Source organism: Mauremys mutica, chromosome 1 (assembly GCF_020497125.1).
Source record: "Mauremys mutica isolate MM-2020 ecotype Southern chromosome 1, ASM2049712v1, whole genome shotgun sequence".
Classification (NCBI taxonomy): Eukaryota; Metazoa; Chordata; order Testudines; family Geoemydidae; genus Mauremys; species Mauremys mutica.
This window is the reverse complement of record NC_059072.1, coordinates 79530049-79555679: the sequence shown is the minus strand read 5'-3', so window position 1 is coordinate 79555679 and position 25631 is coordinate 79530049. Positions and strand designations below refer to the sequence as shown.

General features: G+C 44.0%; 1 protein-coding gene and 1 long non-coding RNA gene across 2 annotated transcripts in view; one reads left to right on the top strand and one right to left on the bottom strand.

Moving 5' to 3' along the window:
• Positions 1–16511, top strand: part of KITLG (KIT ligand) — an 84985-nt gene extending 68474 nt beyond the window's left edge. Inside the window, exons 7-10 of the mRNA XM_044988085.1 lie at positions 2974–3083; positions 8959–9035; positions 10836–10915; positions 12161–16511. Of these exons, the coding sequence (XP_044844020.1) occupies positions 2974–3083; positions 8959–9035; positions 10836–10875 (227 nt within the window). The 3' untranslated portion in view covers positions 10876–10915; positions 12161–16511. The remainder of the gene's footprint in view (positions 1–2973; positions 3084–8958; positions 9036–10835; positions 10916–12160) is intronic.
• The window catches only part of LOC123349853, a 111951-nt gene extending 87115 nt beyond the window's left edge, over positions 1–24836 (bottom strand). Inside the window, exon 1 of the long non-coding RNA XR_006573663.1 lies at positions 24732–24836. This is a non-coding gene — a long non-coding RNA (uncharacterized LOC123349853). The remainder of the gene's footprint in view (positions 1–24731) is intronic.
• Between the last annotated feature and the right edge of the window lie 795 nt (positions 24837–25631).

Sequence of the window (25631 nt, the reverse complement as noted above, 5' to 3'; positions counted from 1 at the left end):
CTGGAGGTAGTTTGGACTCAGATTAAATCTATCTGCTTTAGTACTGTTTTCAAACCAGCATCTCCAAACCCAAGTTTCAAACAAGAAATGAAGATCAAGGGTAGAAAGAAATGTAAAATAGGCATTTAGCTATCAATCTGACATACCATTTTTTGCCCACAGGTTAAAATTGAGAAATTTTGTGGGCATAATCAGGTATTTAGATTTATGAATGATATTACTTAAGCCTTTCGATATTTGGGCCCAGAAAACTGGACTATAAACACTAAAGACAGAGAGAAAAGCAGATCATTTGGCATTCCCACGCCACAAAATATCTAAAGACTGTTGGAGTCTGAGCCCATTAGGTATTTTTAAATGGCGGGTGGGTGTTGCCCAAAACCTGCTGAAACTCAAGTGACTCTTACCTTATTTTGGGTTTGAAATTTCTATTGTAAGGAAGTAAAATGAGGCAGAACATTTTTTCAAAGTGAAGTTGGACAAGATTCACTATGATGTCAATTCCCCTCTCTCATTCTGTGCTGCCTTCTTCTCCCACTGTGAGCTTTGTCAGCCTTTGTCAGCTTCTCACACAAATGCCTCTGCTTTCCTCGATGGCATCCCCTATCAACTGAACGCTCTTCCTGAATACATCTGTAAGGCCACTAACTTCTTTGGCATAGATTTCCTCTTAAAGACCTATCTGTGCTGTGATTCCAACAGAAAACTGACTGACTGACAAGCTTGAGAAGTCCTATAGGAACAGTGTAAATATAATTTATTTAGAATATAAAAATCTGAACATAATTGCATATATTGTACCAATTCCCCATATCCTCTCTCCAGGAGGGGCAGGGATCATGTAGTAGGGTTTTGTGTTTTGTTTTTGGAAGTACCTACCCCTCTGCAGACATTACCAGAAAAAAATAGGACATAATAAAACCTGCCATGACTAGATTCAGTTTCTCCAGGTCTCTCAAATCCACCACCACCTATAAACTCAAAATTATCTTAAACAAATTTATAGAAGAGTTACAATTTTTCATGACCTGACATGTATTTAGAAGACTGTGTCCCATATGCCCCGCCTCCCAAGGTACAAACCTAACTGAGTATTCCTTTCAAGTTTGTGTAAATGCTAAATGAAGGCAAAACTGAATGCTGAGGCCTTCTTATCAGAAATGAGACTTTCCAGTCAGTAGTGTCTAATTTTAAATCAAGCCAGTTTATGGTCCAAAGACTCATTGAAATATGTACATTAACACGTGAAAATGTAGCAATTAACTAGATAGCTGTGTATCTAGCTGAATACTTTTAATAACTTGCTAAAAGTGTTTTATGTAAAAGTCGACACACTTGCCATTGCACGCTGAGACTGGCATCGTAGAATAGGTGGAGAATTTGTGGTAGGTTATATATGCTACCTTAGGTAACATGTTATCAAATAACTTTTCTGCTCTCTGAGATCTGCAACAACATACATACCTTCCTTTATTACTATTCATTTTTCCTGGAGTGTACACGTTATCATTGCACGCTGAGACTGGCATCATAGAGTAGGTGGAGAATTTGTGGTAGGTTATATATGCTACCTTAGGTAACATGTTATCAAATAACTTTTCTGCTCTCTGAGATCTGCAACAACGTACGTACCTTCCTTTATTATTATTCATTTTTCCTGGAGTATACACAGTGAGGTTTTTAAAAATGGGAATGCCCATAGCTTTGGGTAGTTACATACTCTAGTTATATAACCGTAAAGTGTCCAAGAAGGAAATATGGCTAACAAACAAATTAAGGATTTCTTTACCTGGGCAGAAGCAATTCTGCATTCTTCCTGAGTAAAATTCTGCATTCTTCCTGTAAACGTCTAAAAATAAGATCTGCGTTTATTCAGTGTGTATTCAGCAATATGAATTATTTTCAGGTTTATTAAAGAGGTCTAGTTCTGGTTCCAAAACCCCTTAGGTCTAGTCCTAGATATGGGGTTAAGTTATTGGTTGACTCATGGCCCTAAATCTCTGAAATGCACATCAGTAAAACCCTCCCAAATCCAGATTCTTACATTAACTCTGTGAATTGTGGGAGGGCTTGATAAAAGATGTGCATAGGGAGTAGAGACTTACTGGAAGACTAAGCTAACAGAAACTGGAAATGCTATAGAGGGAAAACAGCCAAAGACAGCAAATTAACCAGTTGGTTCTGTGTTCAGTGTTTCCCTCTATTCCACACAATTATGTCCGCTGCATCTAGCTGTCTGTCCTTCTTTCTCCATAGAATATCTACTCTTTCAGTAATGTAATAATCAGGTATCTGTTCTGCTTGACTAAAATTTCCCTTTAGTGTTTACACACCTGCAGGATTCTAGTAGAGTTCAGTCTTGATCAGAATCATGATTAAACACAGGACCTATATTTTATAAATTGCATATTAGTTATCTAACCACAGCATATCTTTTCCAATACTCAACGTAAGATTTTCATGTACCCTGATAATGCACCATTTGAGCTGAAGCTCCTGATACTAAGTAAAACTAGATTAAAGCTGTTTAAATCAAATGTCCTGTAGCTCAATTTGCAGATTAGAAGGTGGAACCCTAGGCTACTCCCACAGGATTTTTCATATCCTGCCTTATCTAATTAACCAAGGGTCCAAATTCTGGCCTCCACCTCCACATAACTCCTGCTGAGATCAGTGGAAATGTCTTATGTGCATGAAGGATAGGACTTGTGCAATAGCAACAAAAAATTCCTGTAAGTTTTTGGCATGAATATCACTGCCAACAACAACAAAAAAAACACACACACACACAAAAAAACCCAAAACACAACACAAACACCACTTTGAAGGTATATCTCACAGTATTTATCTCAGTTACCTAGTATGCTGAGAGCTGTCATATTATGTGCATAAATTAGCTATTGTTAACAATGGTACCTGAAAATAATTTTGTTCCATAAAATCTGTCATCACTAACCATGCTTTTAATTACAGATGAGGCACTCGACTTCATTAGCAGCCCCAGCCTGAAAGTGATAAGCATAGCCCTGCCGTCATTGTTTTCTCTTCTTATTGGCTTTACTTTGGGAGCCATCTGCTGGAAGGTGAGAAATATTAAACTTACCTGGTTAGGCAGAGACCAGTTACATTTTATCCTTAAGCAAACAAGTATCTTGATTTTAAAAACTAGGGGCATATCATTTGAACCTCATTGAATTATGTAACTCTCACATGTATATAATCAGTGAATCTGTTTTTAATTCCTAACTCACTCTTGCCCTTCCTCCCAAATTTAAAAAAAAAAAATCATGCCTGTTGGTGTGCTAACAAAATAACTCTAGGCCTGAAATGTAGGAACTAGAAATCTCACAACTTCCCAGTTGTCCCAATTTATGTCTTGATGTGGCAGTGCTTTTCCACTTATTGAGGCCTTGTCTACACTAGAAAAGGTTTACTCTTCTTCAACGCTTAGCTGAATAGTCAGCAGTAGCAATTGTTAGCCCTTTTTGGTCAGTTCCTGTGCAGCTGCAAGAGCTTGATGGCCCAAGAGTCCAACATCGGAACAGACTTGGTGAACCCATGTAATAGGGGGGCTGCCTCTGGGCTGTCTCCATCCCTCATTGGTGGAATTTTATCCCGGATGTTACAAGCCACTCGGAGAACAGCGTTCATTGGAACATCTTATGGCATTCTTGAGATATGTCTGAAAAGCATAAAACACTGTCTTTGAACAGTGGTTCCTGTAGTCTGTAGACCAGAGCAACCATAAATGTCTGCATTACAAATGAAGTCATTCCACTTTATGCCCAATATACAATGTTGGCATTTTGTGTGGAAAGCCTCCAGCTTTGTCCAGTCTGAGTAGCATACTGTCCATGTTTCGCAGCCATACAACAGTATGGAGGGAATAAAGCTCGAATAAATCCTGAATTTGGTGGTCATGCTGAGATGATCTTGATTCCATATTTGTAGTAAACGACCCATGGCAGGCACTGCAATACCAATCCAATGGAGAACCTCTGTGTGAGAGTTGGAGGAATTGGTGAGTATAGAACCCAAATAGCAAAAGCTGGAGACTGCTTCGACAGTTTCATTATTCAAAGAGATTGGAGTCAAGGGTGGAGCTGGTCCTAGATTTTGCAGCTTTGTCTTTGACCATGGAACATGGAGGCCAACCTTAGCTAACTCTTCTCCATTTGCTGGAGTGCCTCATGAAACCTGTTGGGGCTCTGTACTAGATGAATAACGTTATCAGCATAGTCAAGGTCTGAGAGCGAGAGATCACCAAGCTTATTGCCTACTGACCTGACTGAATGTTGCATTATGAAATCCATGGCCTGGCAAAAGAGTGCAGGGGTCAAGACGCAGCCCTGTCTGACACCAGATACTGATTTAAAAGGTGCCAACATCCGATTCCCCAGATGTACATGGACAGTGGTTCCAATATGCAGCTCTCTAATCAAGTCCACCAGAGTGGTAGGAATATGTACACCCTTTAAGACATTCCATAGTGTGACTTGGTCAGCTGAATCAAACGCAGCCTTACGATTAATATGCGCAATGTGCATGGGCTTCGTGAACTCATGGTGTAGCTCCGACAACAAGCAAAGGGCCAAAATAGTGTCTAATGTGGACCTGTTCTAAAGCCTGACTGTTGTGGGCAATGCATCTGCTGTAGCAGGAGCTTCAAACGCTCCAGCAGAACATGTGCAAACACCTTCCTTGGCATGGACAACAAGATGATTGGCCTGTAGCTCTTACATTCACTGTGCAGTCCCTTGCCCTTACAAAAAGGAGATCACAATACTGTCCTTCCAGGCAGTTGGCAAGGTTCCACTTCTCCACACCAGACAAAAGATGGCCAGAAGTGATTCTGCTACAGGGTCAATAGCACATTTTAGCATCTCTTTGGGGGGGGTGGGAATGCCATCAGTGCTGGTTGCCTGTCCATTTTACAGATGGCATGCTTCAAACATTGGTGCATCAGTACAAGTGTCTGTGTCCAAAACTACAGTGGCTGCCAGATTGTCTATCTCTAAACATGCGGCAGCTGGAGGGTGGTTCAGGGTGCTGTGAAAACATTCCACCCAGCTTGAGAGGATGTTGTCATCCTATTTACATGGATGGCTTTGGCTGTCCATTTGTAGCGACTACCTCTTGACCACGGAGGTTGCAGATTGCGCAGAATGCCTACTTTAAGTTGAATTTGGCTTAGCCAGGGGAGACATCATCTGCCTCTTGGTTATAATATGCCTCACGATCGCGGTGTGACAGGGTATTAAACTTTCGCTTCAGCTGATTACGAGTGCACTTATCACCATGCTGGTGGGCTGTGGCCTTCAATTTAATTGTCTGGAAGGCCTGCTCTGATAGCCATAGTCGGTGTGCTGGGCGCCTATAGCTAGGCTGACCAGCTGTCCCACTTTTAAAGGGACAGTCCTGTATTTAAGCCCTCCTGCAGGTGTCCTGACTTATTTTAAAAAACGAGCAAATTGTCCCGTATTTTCTGTCGTCCCCCCCATCAGTACTGGCAGGTTCTGCTGCTGGCTGGTTCCATGCTCGCTAGCCACCCGCCCACCAGCTGTGAGTGGGGGGGCGTCCAGCAGCTGACATTGGGGGGGTGAGTGTGAAAGGCTGGTGGCGGGGCAAAGCTGCAATGTGCAGGGCCGGACGCTCCCCCTGCTGGTCCATCAGTGCAGCCCCTAGGATCCCACCCGTCACCCTGTTTCCGGCCAGTACTGGCTCTGCGCTGTGAGCTGCGGTGGCTGGTGAGTGTGGGCAGGTGCCAAGTGGTGGCCAGTTACATGTCGTCTCTGATGCCCACACATTTGCCCTTTATGTGCTTCCCCTCTTGCTGTCCTCTCACCGCTGTGCCCCTTCAACACCCAGCCCCGCTTCTCTTCCATATCTCCTTCCCCCCACCCCCCCGCGGCAGGGTGCGTCTCACTCCAGGGGCTGTGTGGAGAACCACCCCTTGGTCGGAGCGCTCAGCTCATCAACAGCCTGGCTCCTTCCTTCCCACACTGCCTCTGGCTGGGCAGGCACCCTGAAAAAGCCCAAGACCCTTCGGCCTAGGGCGCTGACCAGGAGGAGCCACACCCTGCATGTGCTAAAGCCCCACGCAGTGCTGGCACAGGGAAGCCTCTTGCCCCTCAGCTAAGCTCTGGGGAAGAAATTTCCAGCCTGTTCGTGCCCCAAATCTGCACAATCCACAGCAGCCTCCCTCCCCTGCCCTAGGTCTTACCCCCAGAAGCATGGGGCTGCTCTGTCCCCTAGACACCCTCTCCTGATGATCCACGTCTCTGGCCAGATTCACTGAAACCCCTGCAGTCAGGTTCCCTGGGCCCTGGAGCACAATGCAGCCTTGGGGCTTAACCCTTCCTGCCCCTACTGTAGCCAGGGGACAGGAGGCAGCTGGGTTATGTCGGTGGCCAGCAGCAGCCTGGAGGTGTTAGCTGCCTTTTGACATTCTGTGAGCAGGAAAGAGAGAAGCTGCTTCCAGCCACACACGGGAGGGAGAGGAGGGGAGGAAACAAGAGATGAGCTCTGCAAAGACGCGGGCCAGGTCATCCCTCCCCCCGCACTGTGCTGAAAAAGACTGCTGCTGCCCACATTTTGGTGTGAATCCTAGCAGAAATTTGGGGTGTGGGAGCATGTGACCCTGCATGCCCCCAACCCTGTGTTGCCCCAGGAAGACACGGTGCCAGGAGAGGCAGGTCCATCCCGGGGGGCCCAGCCAGGTGTGGAGGGTGGGGAGCACTAGGCAGGGAGGGTCAAATCAGTTGGTCACTCCCCCCTGTGTGAAAGAGAGATGTACAGGCATGTGTGTGTCACCTCTTCCTATGTGAACCCTAAAGCCTTAGAGATAAGAAGGTAAATAAAAAGAAATACTGTGTAGCTGGATTCTTTTTAACAGGGGCACAGTCAACTTGATGTTAATTTCAATGTTTGTACAGATGCCCCCGGGTTACACAAACCCGACTTACGCAAATCTGCACTTATAGAAAAAGTTCTGTAAGTTAGAAATAGGATTGTTGGGGTTTTTTTGGCGTAATGGTTGGGTATACATTTCCAACTTATGCAAAATTCGAGTTCCGCAACGGAACGCTTGTGTAAGTCGGGGAGCATATGTACTGCATAGTTCTGATTGATTGCTGTTGAACACGAGTAATTTTACCAGGTGTCCTATATTCAGCATAGGGAAATACAGTCATCCTACTTATAGACAATCGTTGGCTCAGCAAATTGGTGGAGTATGGAGGTGAGCAGAGAGCAACCTCGATGCCATCTGGAAGGTCAGCTAGAGAAGAGAATCTATTGCTGACATTGCTACAAAACCTGTTGGCTAAACCGGCTCGTAGTGAAGTGCATCGATGTCAAATTTCATCATCGCAGAGGGCTTACCTGCTCATCGGAGCGTAACTGCCATGTGGGCAACCACTAGGTGGTGATCTTTGTTCAAGGCATATTCTGCACCACAATATACTCTACAGGAGGTGAAGAGACACCCGTCACATGTGGGATGATGTGGTCCAACTACTTCTGAGAGATGCCATAGTGAGAGATCCATGACATGTGGTATATGCACCACCACTTGAACCATGACCCAAGAATGCAAAGGTTCTAAGAGGCACAAAATGTGAGCAAGCGGCAAGAGTTATCATTGGGGGTACCTGAACCGTAATGACCAATGACCCATTCAAGCCCAATTCGCAGGGAGCCAATAACTGCATTTAGGTTTCCCAGGATCATGAGATTATTATGTGGAGAGACAGTGCATACTAGAGATTCCAACTGATGGTAGAAATGATCTTTGACTGAATCAACAGATTCCTCTGTCAGTGCACAGACTACTATGACAGCGAGGTGACCATGTTGATGTTTAAGATGTACAATAAGTAATCGAGATAACACAGGCACCCAGGTTATCAAGGAGGACTTGGCCTCACCTCACAGTAGTAGTGCTACCCCATGCAAGTGGTTGGGGCCACCGGAATACAGAAATAAAGAATCTTCCACCTCATGGCTTCCATGATCTATCAGCCTTGCTTCCGGTAGCCCTGTGATTGATATGCCAAGATGATTAATTTCATGGGAGACAATGACCTGATGACACCACCTGTGAAGAGTTGCAACATTCCAGATTGCAATTTTGATGTATTAGTGGAGATCCCTGCTACAATGGAATACACTATCACGGTATACTGCGGACATGCCTGCTGACATCAGAGGATGCATGTCCCCTGGGGGGCTTTGGCATGAGCCCGTCATATTTGCACAGAAGGAGGACGACACCAGCAAGGCATCTACAGCTGAGAGTAGAGCAGGGGCTATAACTGGTGCTGAGTGCCAGGTTATTCAAGTTGGTCAAAAAGCTATACCAGCAAACCCCCCTAGCAGAGGCACAAAATTATTTTACCAGTATAGATTGTAACAGTTCCCAAATGATGTAAACTTTGCTGGCAAAAATGTTCTTTTGCCAGCATCACTGTGTTAACACTGGGGATTGTTGCCAACGTAGCTACATCAGTTAGGGGCTGATTTTTATCACACTCCCCATGACATAGCTGTCCCAGCAAAACATTTAACAGTAGATCAGACTTAAGCTTCTATAGGTTCCAATCCTGCACAGCTATAGAGGAGTAATCTTGCTCACACAAGCAGTCCAAATTGTTTTTTTAGGACTGGTTCTCACACTCTAACACTTAGGAGATATTAACCTGGTATTGTGCTTGGTTAAAAACATAACACTTCATTGCATATAAAATGCATATAGTTAAATTCTGCTATCACACTTGCATGCATAACTCCGCTTGACTTCAGTGGGATGCATGTGTGCATCTGAAAGCAAGATTTGGTTTATCTTGTACAAGAACATATTGATACTGAAAATAGAAAGGGACACTTAAATGAATAATCATCATTTGTTTTTTAAAGTGTAACTATACAGTAATTATATCTGATGCACTTTACTCTTAGAAAACACATCGCACACCCAGACCAGAGAGTGATGAAACAACACAGTGTAATAACTGTCAAGAGGATAATGAGATAAGGTATTTTGCTTCACTGAAGTCTTTACATACATCTCATCTTTGAAAAAATCAGATATTTTTCCATTTCTTAATGCTTTCTCTTGCTGTCTGAAAGATGCACTTGGAAACAAAAAATGTGCATATTACCAAGATTCTTGTCATAAAAATGTATTGGATAGAATTTGTGCCCAGAGTATGTTCCTTAAAGTGTGCTCCTACTCTAAATGTAAATATGCTTTTTTTTGTATACAAAAAAACCTCCATTAGGAGAACATTATTGTTGCAAAGTTAATCACTCAGAAGCCAGGGAGAAGTTCCATACTTGTAATGTCAAGGGAGAGAGTTCAGCTACAGAACTCTCAGCAAATGGCAAAATCTGCTTCCTGTGGCAGCAGCTTCCCTTCAAAGGAGATCTTTTGCAGAGTAAGATGGATTTAATATTCCTTCTGCAGCCGATTAAAAATGAAAGCCTTGTAGGCCGAAGGGATACCACCTGGGATCACATCCCTTCCTCATATACGATTATCCTTCATCTTCGCCTCTAGTTTTCAGTACTGAGACAGAAAAGGCTCATCTCTTCAGACTAACTTCCCCTTCTTCCATCAGTAATTTTCCCTCTATGTAATAGAAGTTGGTTGTCTGCATGTCAGCTTTCCCTGTGGAGGAGAGATGCCACTGTCAGTCTTCCCCTATCCTTTCTGTTACCGTAGGAGGCCCTAGTGCACTACTCACAACTTCCTGCCTTCCTGCTGCTGGAGTGAAAGAGCCAGATGTTCCAGTGTTTCCTAGTATGGGGAAAGGGAAGGTAGATCGTGGTGGCCTCTCTTCCCCTGGGGAGTTTTGGTAGCAGCAACAGCTGTAAGGGGAGGTTGGTAAATAGCAGCAGATGACTATTTCTTCCATCTGTGCTTACTCCACAAGGGAGGTGGAATTTGCTAATGAGGGGGGAAATGATCAGTCCTACAAGATAAAACAGTGCTGAAAGACTGCCATACAGGAAGGGGAGCAGCCGGGTGGTATCGAGCCAATCCTAAAAGGTGATTGGATCTATGTGGAGACCAGCAATTGGAAACAGATTTTGCCATTCACTGTGCTGTGAAGCACTGGACTAATATTGCTAAAATTCACATGAACCAACTTCAAATGTAACATTCATGTGACTATTTAGGTAAGTGTGTTCATGTGTTCATCTTGAAATCTTTGCCCTCTTCTCGCTGATTGGACAAAAAAAATGTAAAAAAGGAAGAAAATTCCACATGACTTTGGCTTCACAAACTGTGATTGGTCACCTTAGGCTGAAATTTTCAGAGTACTCAAACGAACAAATTCATAAACATTAGCCTATTCATGGAGGACTAGTTAACATATTAAGGCTTACATTAATATAGATATCATTCGCTACAAATAACTCATCCCACTTTAATACAGTGACTAATAAAGCTGAACATCTTCCCCTTGACACACCACAGGTAGAATGAAATCTTGCCTCAGGGAGGGGGAAAAAAAAAAAAGACAGTTCAATGCAAGAGACTACCTCTCCAAGAAATTAAAATTGGTTATTTTCCCCATCAAGTCTTTTTAAACATGTACAATATTTTCTCCTACTGTCCCGTCGCAAGAAAGTTTTGAGCTTCTACTGTAATTAAGCAGTACTTATTAGTTTATTACAGATGTTTATTACAATGCTCTAACACTTTGACCGCAAACACTGTGGTGATGCTTGTTAATGTATTTATTTTAATTAGCACATGCGGCCTTTAATTGCCACCATTCCCTGGAAATTTTAGCACAATGGAAATAAATTTATTTTATGTCTTCCAGTATGTTGCAGCAAAAAGAAAAAGAGCTCTTACAAGTGTAGCTGTTGCTTTTTTCCAACACTGTTACTGTTTCATGTACTGGTAAGTCCTTAAACAGTATGACAGATTCCGACCACAAACTTCATAATTTTGTCAGCTGAAATTTACAGTGAAGACACATCTAGAACTAACTTTGTATTAGTCAGCTTAGCCTACTTGTAAGACAGTCTTATTGCACATATAATTATCCTGTGTTTTGAATGTAGTCATTTGTCTTGCAGCCAGACCTCTCAATATCACAGTGGGAGACAAAGATCCCAAAATGAGGGACAGCTCTAGGGTGACCAGATGTCCCAATTTTATAGGGACAGTCCCGATATTTGGGACTTTATCTTATATAGGCGCCTATAACCCCTCACCCCCTGTCCCAATTTTTCACACTTGCTGTCTGGTCACTCTAGACAGCTCTTGCTTCCTCCTTTGGTGTGACACCCAATTGAAGAGTCAGAGGCCCTTCATTGAGAATTCCCAACCCTCACTCCCCAAGGCCCTCTTCAGCTGCAGTGCTTATCATGAAGAGACAAACTATTCTGAGACAGCCTATAATGAAGATATTATCCTGAATGCAAGAGATGAGTGGAGGAGATAACAGAAAGTATGGGAAACTTTCCACAGGGGAAGAATATTTACAGAATATACTGATGTGATTCCAGATATGAAACACTATACTGCTGTGCTATTGGACTGTTCTGCATCATTGTCAAACTCTATATTTATCTGGGACCTTCATTCATGATGCATTAGTATCATATTGGTATTAACTTGGCCACCTAATTGTGTGGGAGAAAAAAGCACATGGATTTTATTTTCAAACAAAAGAAAATGCCAAAATATTTTGCTTTGACTACATGCTTTTCATAACCAATGATTTTACTCTAGTAGACCAGCTCACTTTTCTGGGAATCATCTTAACTTTTTTTTTTTTTTAAAAAGCTCTTTTGGTAAGGCTTCTCTGTACTGCAATTGTACAACAATCCTGCAAATACACATATGAGCAGTCCCATTAAATTCAACAGGACTACTCATGTGTGTGTATGCAGGAACAGAGTCTAAATGTATTCTGTGCCTAGGATTGGGAAGCTAGAGGAATTGTCTGTGAAACTGCAATTGGGCCCCTTTAAAAATATGTTTGGCAATGTGCTTTGGGATGAAAGAATGTACATGCAAGTTATTTATTTCATTAGTTATTTCTATAAAGAAAGTATTATATTTATCTGCTAGGCTTCTGCTACTGAGTAATGAGTGTGAGAAACCAGCAAAAATACAATTTTCCTTTTTTCCCTGCAGGCAGCCAACAGTTCCATGTTTGCTTCATAAATGAAGCAACTTTAAGCATATTCATATTCCTTGTGGAGTGACAGACTGAGTCTGCATTGATTGCTGCCCAGGATCCATACTGATTCAAAGAGATGAGAATGAAGTGTGTGTTTGTTACTGTGAAACCAGCACTGAATTGAACAGCATCAAGAAGAGTGTGCTCTGAGCAGGACTCTATTTTATTCAAATACCTACCTTGTGTGGAATTGGGAGTCATTGAACTGTATAGTCCTTACAGCTGATTCTGGCAAAGGAAGTAGGTGGCCTGAACCAAAAACACATCTTTCAAATGCCTCCAGAAACATGTAATCTTTGAAAGTCATAAGGAAGTTTGTATTCTTAATTTACATCCTGTGTCCTCTTGCTTACCCTGATGCCTACAAATGGAGTTCTCTGAATTGAAAAAAAAAATGCAGAAATGGATACAGAAACATACTCTTCAGTATTGTTGTATAAAACTTGCAAGTCAGGTGGTGACTGGACCAGTGTGCTAGCCTTTCACTTCTAAGGAACTGGTTTCATATCTAGCAAAGGTCATATGTAAAATGACATGTGGTCTCTATCTTGTGCCAGGTGGATGTATGTCCACCTCAAAAACCTCCACAGAACTTGGCTTGGCTGGTGAAGCAAAGGAGAAGCAAAGAATGAATCAGAAAGAAGTAAAGCGGAAGTGACAGTAGCAGGATGGAGCTTTGACAGCATTAGGAGAAACTGTTGTATGTGTGAAGACTCCAATTAAAATTCCAGCCATAGAATGGGGAGGGAAAACAAAGTTTGAATTGCATTCAACATCTGGAATAACATTACACTCATGAAACCTTTTCTAAATATTGATGATGCATGCCACTGATTCCTTAGCTTATATAAGATGTAGGAAATGTGGAAGATACTGAGACTGAATTTATTAATTACTGCTGACATACAGTAAAAGCTATTTGCATTGTGTTTTAAATGACTAATAAGGTTTTATTTTTTAATCTGGCATTCTCTCCCCCCCGCCCTTTTTTTTTTAAGATGAATTCTAGTCAAGGTATGAAAGCTTTATTTCCAGTTGTCCTCAGTGTCTATTGCTATTATTAAATACATGAACTACAGAAACAAGACTGATAATAAATTAAGACTTTGTCAGACATGCATTTTTAAGGAGGCACTAAAAATACTATACTGGAACTTGCAACGTGTGTTTTATGCATCCCATTTGTACAGGCTCTTTCCAGAAAATGGACCCTACTTATTTATCTATTTTAATGTTGTCTGCTGCAGAAAGAAGGAATGTCTCACCCCAAATGACAAACTAACAGCTGACCATTAACCCAGTAACAGTTAATTAAAATATGTCTAAAATATTTTGTTTTAATGTCTTCATAAAGCTGACTATATTTTAGAGATAGTTTAAATAAAAGTTTTAGAAGAACTGTCATGGATGCTTTAGTTATTTCCTTAATTTGCTATGAACTATATGTCAAAGGAATTTACTATATATAGGGTCAATTAATTAGTAAGACATCTGAGTGCCACAATGTACAAAAAGTATTATGATCAATGATGGAGATTACAGATATGTATAGACAATTTGGGTGGAAACTTGGCAAGTCAACAGCAAACTCCTGTTGATTTCAATGGAGTCAAAATTTGCCCTTTAGGGTCTTGTTTTCAATGTTCTAGCAGTGATCCTCAGTTGGTGTAAACTGTCATAGCTCCATTAAAGTCAATGGAGCTATGATAATTTACACCAATTGAGGATCTGTCCCTAGAGCAGGTCAAGAGGCTTTTGTGTAAGTCAGAATTGGACCCTAATATCCTGACTTTCATAGGATGCTGGAGCACCCACCACTTCAATTGAAATAAATGGGAGAAGCTCAGCGCCTCTAAAAATCAGACCCTTAGCAACTTTTAGCACTACAGAAAACCAAGCAGCAGAATTCTCCATCTGTAGCAGCTCAGTCTGACACAATAATGTATGTCTATATTTCTTAAACTAGTATTTCAAGCCTACTTTAAAAGTTCCACTTTTAGAATCTCAGCATGACCTAATGTTTGTTTGTGAACTTGCACCCAGAGCCCTGCAGTGGGACTAGGATCCTGCAGAACCTGCTGTCATAATAGTGGGAGTGGGTAAAATGTACTTTGTTGCTGGCAAGATTGGGTGGGCAAAAAAACCCACCAAAACTGGTAATTTGCAGGAAAAACACTAAATATCTCGTCAGTTTGTCATAAATAGAACTTCAGAAATGTAAAGCAAGTTTCTTTTAATTTTAAATAAATGTTTTAATGCTTAAATTTAAGCAAGAGATAGAAAGATTTGATGTCTATTATAACAGGAGTTAAAAGTATTTTTACATGGTTTAAGCAAGATTTGTTTATTCTTTTAGTGGTAAAAATTTTGTCGTGTGTGTGTGTGTGTGTATTAACCGACTGGTGTTTGTTTTTAATAGGATGGGAAGATCTCTCTCACACAGGATTTGCAGAATCTAAGGTTTTTGCAGGTGGGAGTGGGATAAAAAATACAAGAAACAATGCGGGAGCAGGTGAGAGTGGGTATTGCAGAAGCAGGATTTTAAAAAAATAACCCCATGCAGGGCTCTACTTACACCTTACTGGTTGTGTTGAGATTGCTTGAATACATGTTCTGACAAAGAGGAAATATGCCCATAATAAATTAAGAGTAATAAAACACTAACCATTTGCAGTAATGAATCTTGATGCGTCTAAAATTAGGCTTTGACATTCAAATTACAGGTTTGTTCTTTTTCTTTGTTTAGTGCATATTTTACCCTTGATAACAATGAATAATGCATTTATAAATTGATATAAAATTTGCCCACAAATGCAATGCTACTAAACAGTAAACAATCTCAAAGCTTAGTTATAATACAGGGTTTATAACAATGCCACACACATTCATCTTTGAACAAGTTAAATTTAAGGCTGAATGACATTCGTCTATCTCACTGAAACAGCTCCCATGTGCAATTCTTCTGAGAGCACAAAGTTTGCACAATCATAATTGTTCTCATTTGGAATGTAAATAATGTCCATTAACACAAAGTGGAATAGCATCACATGAAGTGTGTGAGCTGGATAATCAATTTGATGGCTCATGACTTTTCCTTCATTTTTATCAAACTTAACAGGTTTAAACTGAGTGTTTGGGCCGCCTTAGAGGAGTATCACAAACCTGAATATATTTAAATATTTCTAAATATGGTAGACTGGCCTTTGGAAATCTAATAAGATATATGTAAATTTTTATAAAGGGCCTGATTCTGCTACCTGCTGTGTAGAATTTACTCCATGCATAGTGTCTGCCAATTTACAAAAAGCAGTTGATATCACTGGAGTAATGGTGGCAGAATGAAGCCCTTAATTACTTGTTCCTATCTTGTAAGTAGTTGTGCAATTCCTGAATACAAATCAATTTGAAAATCCTTCATTTTTGGGAAGGATCAGGCCATGCATTGTTCTGATTAGAAAAATGAGTGTCCGTTTGTTAAAATGGAGTGTTTTGTTATATTAAGGTCAACCTAAATTATTCTCAGATCTCAGTGGATTTTGTAAGGAAGACACATTTGGAAGTTTCCTTGGGAGTAGCTGAACTTTGCATGCTATTAATAGCAGCTTTGTGAGAATAAAAAGCAGCTAATGGTATACTGCAAAATTCAATGTGCTCTTTTAGAAGTGTGTTTACTTGAATAAACTAATGGTACTTATAAAATGACTTCATGACTAAATAAGAAAGCTTTTAAAATTAATGTGCTGTATCATGGGACATGTATAAAATCTTAAACTTGCACATTTTCTAGACTCTGATCTTCACCAGCTATGTGTTTTCTGTTGCTATCCCTTTGTAATATGGTGAAACTGCTCAGCACACACAATACAACTGTTAAATTGAAAAGTTAACAGTGTACTACTATAGCTATTTTCAATGAGATTTGAATTTAAGAATTATCCAAAAATTCTCTCCAGATTGAAGCTGATTCAACTATGTATTAAAAATAGATGTACAGTAATAGTGGCATGTTGCTATTATATTAACAAATGGAAGGGATGTGGAGATTTCAGACTCTTTAGAGACAGAGGCACAAACATTGGTGGTTGCATCATGTGAGAGAGTTTGTATATTTTGATGTAAATGACAAAATCTTGTATAGTTACATTCTGACTGAAAGGTTAAACAACAGTTTATAAAATGTGATGTGTATGTATATATATGTCCTCTTAAAAATAGATGTATGCCCTGATCCTTTTTTATACTGGTTTGAAAATGGAATTACATTATATACATATACTTTATTGTTCTAAATAAAGATTTTATGCACTGCCATGCTATGAGTACATTGTCTTGACTCAGTCATGTTTATGATCTCATAAATCTCGGCATATTCTTAAATGGGTTTAATGGTATTTGAGACCCTTTTGCATGAAGACTCTATAAAATTATGTGCAGATGTTTCTGAAATAAAGTTCTATGAAGTCTTAAGATATGTTATACCCATTATCAAGCTTCTAGTGCCAACACACATTTTTATTTGTGATTCAGGACACTACACTCAAACCTCAAACTTAAATTAAAAATTATTGTAGCTCCTTAAGGGTATGTCTACATAGCAATTAAACACCCGCAGTTGGCCTGGGTCAGTTGACTCAGGCTTATGGGTTTTGGCTGTGGACTGTAAAATTGCAGTGTAAACATTCAGGCTCAGGCTGGAGCCTGGACTCTGGGGCCCTCCCTCCTCACTGGGTCTCAGAGCTTGGGCTCTATCTTCAGCCTGAACATCTACACCACAATTTTACAGCCCAGGCCCTGTGAGCCTCAGTCAGCTGACCCAGGCCAGCTACGGGTGTTCAGCTGCTGTGTAGACATGCCCAAAGGAGGACAAATACAAATCTCAGACACTTAGGGTAACTTTCCTAGTCCCATATAGATATTAATCATTTGGATCAAATGCTGGTACTTTGGTTTCAATTGCCACAAAAAAAAATTGTGAACGCAACCTATTTTACAATGTCTATTTTTGGAAAGAGGTAATTTATAGTCTAAGACCTGAAATGTTCTATAGAGTTGAGAGAATCCCTTACTTGATGTATTTTGTGCTTTATTTTACATAATTGTGGGTCTCCAAAAAGATGCAAGTCATATTATAGTCAAAGATGAATAAGAAAAAAATTGTTTCTTTCCCTCAGAGGAAGGATTTCTCCCCAGAATTGAAGGCAACTGAGTATAGTTTTCCTAGCCTATAGCTAGCAGAAAAGCAACACTTAGCACTATAACAATATGAATTGCATTACAGCAATGTAGTTTAACAGTTTAAGGCCAAATGGAGCTACACTGATTTACACCAGCTGAGAGTGTGACCCACTGGCTCCAAATTATTTTAGCTTGTGTTAGCACATAATTGTTTTCTGCAGGAACTACTTACTTTATATTTTTTCAGAAAGTTCCTGAATGATAACAATTGACAATTTTTATTTTTAATGAAGATGGGTTGGTTCAGGATTTCACATTTTACTGCAGCTAATAACGTTCCAGCTTCTTACCCCTTCCATGTAACTATTGGTGGTAGAAATTCTTCCAAAGTTCAGCTCTTTTAGAATAGTTTTGAAGTTTCCCCATTAACTGCACTGGCCATGTGCTAACACAATCAAAATTTTAGATTGTAAAATGTATAAAAGAAATTCACATGCGCTGCTGAATCCCAGATTTATGGAGAGTAAGGACCCCCCCCCACCATACTCCCAAAAAAGTTATTTCAACACAATACAGGAGCATTTCCCATAAGCAATTACTGCTCTCCTGATTTGTGGCCTTTTCTGTGCAATCCCATGACAAGCAAGCAGGAATTAAAAATACAGATATGATTTTTCTCCAGGCTTGGGCCTCTAGCCAAATACAGGCCAATTATCTATCTCTTTCCTCCTTGTCTTGAAGGATCAAAGCCTGATTTCTCTTGCTTAAATGAATTCACTGGCTGATTGGGTGTGCTCTCCCTGCTAACAGCTATTAGCAAAAAAACCAGGAGTACTTGTGGCACCTTAAAGACTAACAAATTTATTTAAGCATGAGCTTTCGTGAGCTACAGCTCACTTCTTCGGATGCATAGAATGGAACACACAGACTCATGCTTAAATAAATTTGTTAGTCTTTAAGGTGCCACAAGTACTCCTGGTTTTTTTGCGGATACAGACTAACACGGCTGCTACTCTGAAACCAGCTATTAGCAAGTCTTTCTTCTCCCTGCCAGCCAAGTAATTTGCATCAACACAGACAAGAGCCAGTTCACCAATTTTCAGATCCTTAACTGCTACCAATTCCAAGGCTGGACTCTGTCTTAAAGAGATACCATCCATTTTCACTAACAAGCTAGACTTAAAGTTCTGTTATCCTTCCCTTAACAACCTCTGCTTCCACATGGAATCAGATGTTAATTCACTGTGAGACTACAAGTCATATTCAAAGTGTCTAGAGATGAGCGTATACCTGCCCTCCTCTGCATTCCCAAGAGCTTAACGACACAGCTGTTCTGCTCTGCAGACTCAGCTACCCAGTCTTCCCTCTGAACCTGAGACACAGACTGTTCCCTCACAGAATCAGCATGGAGACATTCCTCTCTCAACAACTTTGTCTCCCGAACAAGCTGGACAAACACAGCCACTTGGTTATAGGATTGTTCAACTTTCTTAACAGCTTTCACTCCATCTGGGGGCTTGGCTACACTTACAAATTTGCAGCGCTGCAGCAGGGTGTGAAAACACACCCTCTGCAGCGCTGCAAATTGCGGCGCTACAAAGCGCCAGTGTAGTCAAAGCCCCAGCGCTGGGAGCCGCGCTCCCAGCGCTGTCCGTTATTCCCCACAGGGAAGTGGAGTACGGACAGCGCTGGGAGAGTTTTCTCCCAGCGCTGGCGCTTTGATTACACTTAGCGCTTCAAAGCGCTGCCGCGGCAGCGCTTTGAAATGCAAGTGTAGCCAAAGCCTGAGACCTTCTCAAAGCTATCCACACACTGGGTCTTTCAAAAGGAAAGTCAGTGGATCCATTCACAACAGAAAATTTCTGGCTGTTAGGAACAGAAACTTCCGTGATTAAATTATTTCCACACCCTTCAGCTAAAGTAACCTGCTTGCACCAATTACCATAAGGATTTCTCTCTCTCTAGGGCAGGGGTCGGCAACCTTTTAGAAGTGGTGTGCCGAATCGTCATTTATTCACTTTAATTTAAGGTTTTGCGTGCCAGTAATCATAGAATCATAGCATATCAGGGTTGGAAGGGACCTCAGGAGGTCATCTAGTCCAACCCCCTGCTCAAAGCAGGACCAATTCCCAACTAAATCATCCCAGCCAGGGCTTTGTCACCTTTAAAACCTCTAAGGAAGGAGATTCCACCACCTCCCAAGTTAACCCACTCCAGTGCTTCACCACCCTCCCAGTGAAAAAGTTTTTCCTAATAGCCAACCTAAACCTCCCCCACTGCAACTTGAGACCATTACTCCGTGTTCTGTCATCTGCTACCACTGAGAACAGTCTAGATCCATCCTCTTTGGAACCCCCTTTCAGGTAGTTGAAAGCAGCTATCAAATCCCCCCCATTCTTCTCTTCTGCAGACTAAACAATCCCAGTTCCCTCAGCCTCTCCTTGTAGGTCATGTGCTCCAGCCCCGTAATCATTTTTGTTGCCCTCCACTGGACTCTTTCCAATTTTTCCACATCCTTCTTGGAGTGTGGGGCCCAAAACTGGACACAGTACTCCAGATTAGGCCTCATCGATGTCGACTAGAAGGGAATGATCACATTCCTTGATCTGCTGGCAATACCCCTACTTATACAGCCTAAAATGCCATTAGTCTTCTTGGCAACAAGGGCACACTGTTGACTCATATCCAGCTTCTCGTCCACTGTAACCCGTAGGTTCTTTTCTGCAGAACTGCTGCCTAGCCATTCGGTCCCTAGTCTGTAACAGTGAATGGGATTCTACCATCCTAAGCGAAGGACTCTGCACTTGTCCTTATTGAACCTCATCAGGTTTCTTTTGGCCCAGTCCTCTAATTTGTCTAGGTCCCTCTGTATCCTATCCCTACCCTCCAGCGTATCTACCACTCCTCCCAGTTTAGTGTCATCTGCAAACTTGCTGAGGGTGCAGTCCACGCCATACTCCAGATCATTAATGAAGATATTGAACAAAACCAGCCCCAGGACCGAACCTTCGGGCACTCCACTTGAAACTGGCTGCCAACTAGACATGGAGCCATTGATCACTACCCATTGAGCCCGACAATCTAGCCAGCTTTCTATCCACCTTATAGTCCATTCATCCAGCCCATACTTCTTTAACTTGCCGGTAAGAATACCGTGGGAGACGGTATCAAAAGCTTTGCTAAAGTCAAGGAATAACACATCTACTGCTTTCCCCTCATCCACAGACCCAGTTATCGCCTCATAGAAGGCAATTAGGTTAGTCAGGCATGACTTGCCCTTGGTGAATCCATGCTGACTGTTCCTGATCACTTTCCTCTCCTCTAAGTGCTTCAGAATTGATTCCTTGAGGACCTGCTCCATGATTTTTCCAGGGACTGAGGTGAGGCTGACTGGCCTGTAGTTCCCCGGATCCTCCTCCTTCCCTTTTTTAAAGATGGGCACTACATTAGCCTTTTTCCAGTCATCTGAGACCTCCCCCAATCACCATGAGTTTTCAAAGATAATGGCCAATGGCTCTGCAATCACATCCGCCAACTCCTTTAGCACCCTGGACTTGTGCCCAGCCCCATGGACTTGTGCTCGTCCAGTTTTTCTAAATAGTGCCAAACCACTTCTTTCTCCACAGAGGGCTGGTCACCTCCTCCCCATGCTGTGCAGCCCAGTGCAGCAGTCTGGGAGCTAATCTTGTTTGTGAAGACAGAGGCAAAAAAAGCATTGAGTACATTAGCTTTTTCCACATCCTCTGTCACTAGGTTGCCTCCCTCATTCAGTAAGGGGCCCACACTTTCCTTGACTTTCTTCTTGTTGCTAACATACCTGAAGAAATCCTTCTTGTTACTCTTAACATCTCTTGCTAGCTGCAACTCCAAGTGTGATTTGGCCTTCCTGATTTCACTCCTGAATGCCTGAGCAATATTTTTATACTCCTCCCTAGTCATTTGTCCAATCTTCCACTTCTTGCAAGCTTCTTTTTTGCGTTTAAGATCAGCAAGGATTTCACTGTTAAGCCAAGCTGGTCACCTGCCATATTTACTATTCTTTCTACACATTGGGATGGTTTTTTCCTGCAACCTCAATAAGGATTCTTTAAAATACAGCCAGCTCTCCTGGACTCCTTTCCCCATCATGTTATTCTCCCAGGGGATCCTGCCCATCAGTTCCCTGAGGGACTCAAAGTCTGCTTTTCTGAAATCCAGGGTCTGTATTCTGCTGCTCTCCTTTCTTCCTTGTGTCAGGATCCTGAACTCGACCATCTCATGATCACTGCCTCCCAGGTTCCCATCCACTTTTGCTTCCCCCTACCAATTCTTCCCTGTTTGAGAGCAGCAGGTCTAGAAGAGCTCTGCCCCTAGTTGGTTCCTCCAGCACCTGCACCAGGAAATTGTCCTCTACACTTTCCAAAAACTTCCTGGATTGTCTGTGCACCACTGTATTGCTCTCCCAGCAGATATCAGGGTGATTAAAGTTTCCAATGAGAACCAGAACCAGTAATACATTTTAACATTTTTAGAAGGTCTCTCTCTATAAGTCTATATATTATATAACTAAACTATTGTTGTATGTAAAGTAAACAAGATTTTCAAAATGTTTAAGAAGCTTCATTTAAAATTAAATTAAAATGCTTATCTTATGCCACCGGCCCGCTCAGCTCCCTGCCGGCCTGGGGTTCCATTCACCTAGGCCGGCAGCAGGCTGAGCGGGGCCTGCGGCTGGGATCCCAGCTGGCAAGGGGCCGGCAGTCAGAACCCCAGACCGGCAGCGGGCTGAGCGGAACTGGCAGCCAGGACCCTAGACAGGCAGCAGACTGATGGGCTGAGTGGAGTTCCATCCACCGGCTCCTGCCAGCCAGGGTCCTATCTGCCGGCCCTGCTCAGCCCGCTGCCGGTCTGGGGTCCTGGCCCTGCCCACACAGAGTGGGTACCTACCTTCTTCCTGGTTTTAGCCCATTCTCTTCCTCTCTCTGCACTGAGCTGAGGGTGGGAGTGCACTGAGAACAGGGCTAGGGGTGAAGGAGCAGGCTGGGGGTTGGGGTGCAGGGTCTGGCCAGGAGCTAGAATGAGGGAGGGGGGCTCAGGGTTGGGGCAGGAGGTTTGGGTGTGGAGCGCTTACCTGGGCAGTTCCCATTTGGTATGAGGGGTGCAGGTGGGAATGTGTGTGGGAGGTGCAGGAGCTTCCGTTTGGTGCTCAGGGTGGGGGTGGGAGATGTGGTGGGTGCAGGAGTCAGGGCATGGAGTGTGAGGGAGCTGCATATGTGTGGGGGGTGCCGGAGTCAGGGCAGAGAGCTGGGTGTGTGCAGGGGTCAAGGCAGGGGGCTGGGTATGTGTGAAGGGGGTTCAGGAGTCAGGCCAGGAGGTCTGGGGGATTCAGGAGTCAGGGCAGGGGCCTGGGGGTGTGGGCTGAAGTCATGGGGATGCTCCCAGCCCCCTGCCCTGAGCAGCTCACGGCAGGGGGCCGGAGGGGATATGCCCCGATTCCACCCTCCTTCCTCAAGACCCCGTCCCTGCCTCTTCTCCGGAGCAGCAAGCACGCTGCGGCTGTGGTTCCTGCTCTGCTTCTCCCCATCCCTCTCCAGGGCCATCAGCTGTTTGGTGGCAGGGAGGGAGAGGAGGAGGGGCAGGAACCCAGCATGCTGGGGGAAGAGGTGGGGGAGGAGGGAGCTTGGCTGCGGGTGGAGGCTGCCCTGCAGCAGCAGCTGGAAGGACCAAGCTTCTGCCCCCTGCCCCCGCAGGAGAGAGTGGTGGGCGGGGACTCACCTCCCCACTCTGAGCACCAGCAGCCCGCCCCCGAGGCACCTGGTGCCTCCAAAACATCTGTGGTGCCCCCGCAAACCACAACTCCCCCCCGAGCACCAGCAGCACCCCCGGAGCTGTGACCTCCTCCCTCCCTCCCCAAGCACCCACGGCACCACCCTGGGATATCCTCCCAGAACCCACAGTGCCCCCAGGGCCACCCTCCCGAGCTGCCACCTCCCAAGATTTAGTTAGGGGTATATAGTAAAATTCATGGACAGGTCATGGGTCATGGATTTTTGTTTACTGCCTGTGACCTGTGCATGACTTACTAAAAATACCCATGACTAAAACATAGCCTTAACTATTGCGTGAATTACCCCTTCCCATTTATAGTCACTTAATATCGCTGTGGCAATTACTTAGAGAAAATAACTGGTGTAGTTTTTAGCTCTCACAAAGGCAGCAAGTTTGTGTCTTTGGAAGAAAGATAATCACATTGTCTGCTTCAGGTCTTCTTTACATCTCCCCACCCCTACCTGTACTATTGCTCCATCCCTTCAAACAGTTCCTGTATCTTCACCTATGTAGCAGCAGCCCCTTGTAGGGGCACAACCTGTTCTCAGCTGTTTTTACAGTCTCCAAGCTCTATTGTGCAATGAGAAACTCAGACATCTTTTAGAATCTATTAGAAATCAGGAGAATCTGTACTATGTGACCAACCACTTCTGTGCAGGCTGCCAGCAGTGCTTTCAGACCACAATTTTATAACATAATCAGTGCTCTAAAGAAGGGTAATGAACTTAGAGGAAGCAGAATATGTTACAATGTATTTAAATAAAGACTACTAGAGGACTGAACACTTTGTATAGCTCAGCTTACATAAGCAACAATCAGCTAGGCCCTACAACCCCAGTATACACTGGGGGAGGGCAGAGTTGGGGGGGACAATATCCCCAAGGGGCAAAGGTTCTGACCAGAGTGGGAGGGGGTGAGAAGTTTCCAGCAGCCTCATTTCCACAAAAACCAGGCCCACAGAATGCCCACTGGGTGCTACAGGCAGAGTGGGTTCTCTGCCCCCTACCCCTGAGTCTAACCCTAAGCCTCATGCCTGTGCTCAGAATGACTCTGCTCCAGGGTCCCACAGGCCTCTGTGAGGTCACTGCCTCACTCTTGTATCCAGAGCCTGTATAATCGTAACACCATGGGCGGCGCGTGACGAGGAGGAGGCTGGGCGTGCCTGGACTGTGGCCCTGTCCCGAGGCCCATCCCTGCTCGGACCCTCCCCCGAGGCCCCCCGCCCTCTTCTCGCGCCTCTTCCCCCAAGGCCCCTCCCTAGGGTTGCCAACTTTCTAATTGCTGAAAACCAAACACCCTTGCCCTGTCCCCTGCCCCGCCTCTTGCCCCCACTCACTCCTCTCCCCCATCTCCATCACTCACTCGGCCCCCACCGCTTCAGCCCCCTCACGTCCGCCAGCCTCCCACCTCTGCCAGCCCCCTCCCCAGCCTCCTCCCTCCAAGCCCCGCCCCGGCCCTGGCCCCTCGGGGCAATTGGGGCAGAGTGGAGCAAAAGGGGGATGGACAGGATTCCCCCTCCCCGCCCCCAGCGGCAGCACCTACCACTGGAGCCTGGTCCAGAAGCCAACCACTGCTCTCTCTGCTCAGCTGCTGGTGCCAGAGCAGCTCCTTCATGTGGCTCCAGCCACAGCTGCTGCTCTTTCTGCCCCGCAGTTGCAGAGGCCGATTACTGCAGCCAACTGGACTTTTAGCCTCAGGTCAGCTGTGCTGATTGGACACTGCCAGGTTCCCTTTTTGACCACACATTCTGGTCGAAAACTGGATGCCTGGCAATCCTAACCTGGCCCCTGCTGCTCGTGCCTCTTTGCCCCCTCCCCCAAGGCCTTCCCCCCTCACCTGGCCTTCCATCCACCGCTCATGCTTCTTTGCCTCTACCCCAAGACACCCACCCACCCACTGCTTCCACCTCTTCGCCCCCTCCACCGAGACCCCCATATGAGTGGAGCAGGGATGGGAAGAGGCAGAGCAAGGGCAGGGCCTTTGGGGGAAGAGGATGAGCGAGGCCTCGGCGTGAAGCATGGGCACGGCCATGCCAGGGCGCACTTTCGGCAGCAATGCTCTCCAAATGTGGTGGGCTGGTTGTTTGGGCAGGCTTAGCCTCCCCTGGCCTCTTATACCCACCGCCCATGCATAACATGCAGATTAGTGGAAATCAGAAACAATGGGCAAACCTCATTGGGAACTGGGCATCTGGGTGTTGGAGACAGGAACACTTCTTAAGCTGTTTTCAGTTAAGCTTGCAGCTTTTGGGGGATGTAGTTCAGACCTGGGTCTGTGTTTGTAGCAGGCTAGCATGTCTGGCACAACCAGGCAGGGTTCTGAAGTCCCAAGCTTCCAGGGAAAACGGGCTCGGGGTAGTCTCGGCACATCAGGTGGCAGTCCCAAAGGGGGGTTCTGTGATCCAACCCATCACACAGGACCAACAGCAGTGTTTACTGAAGT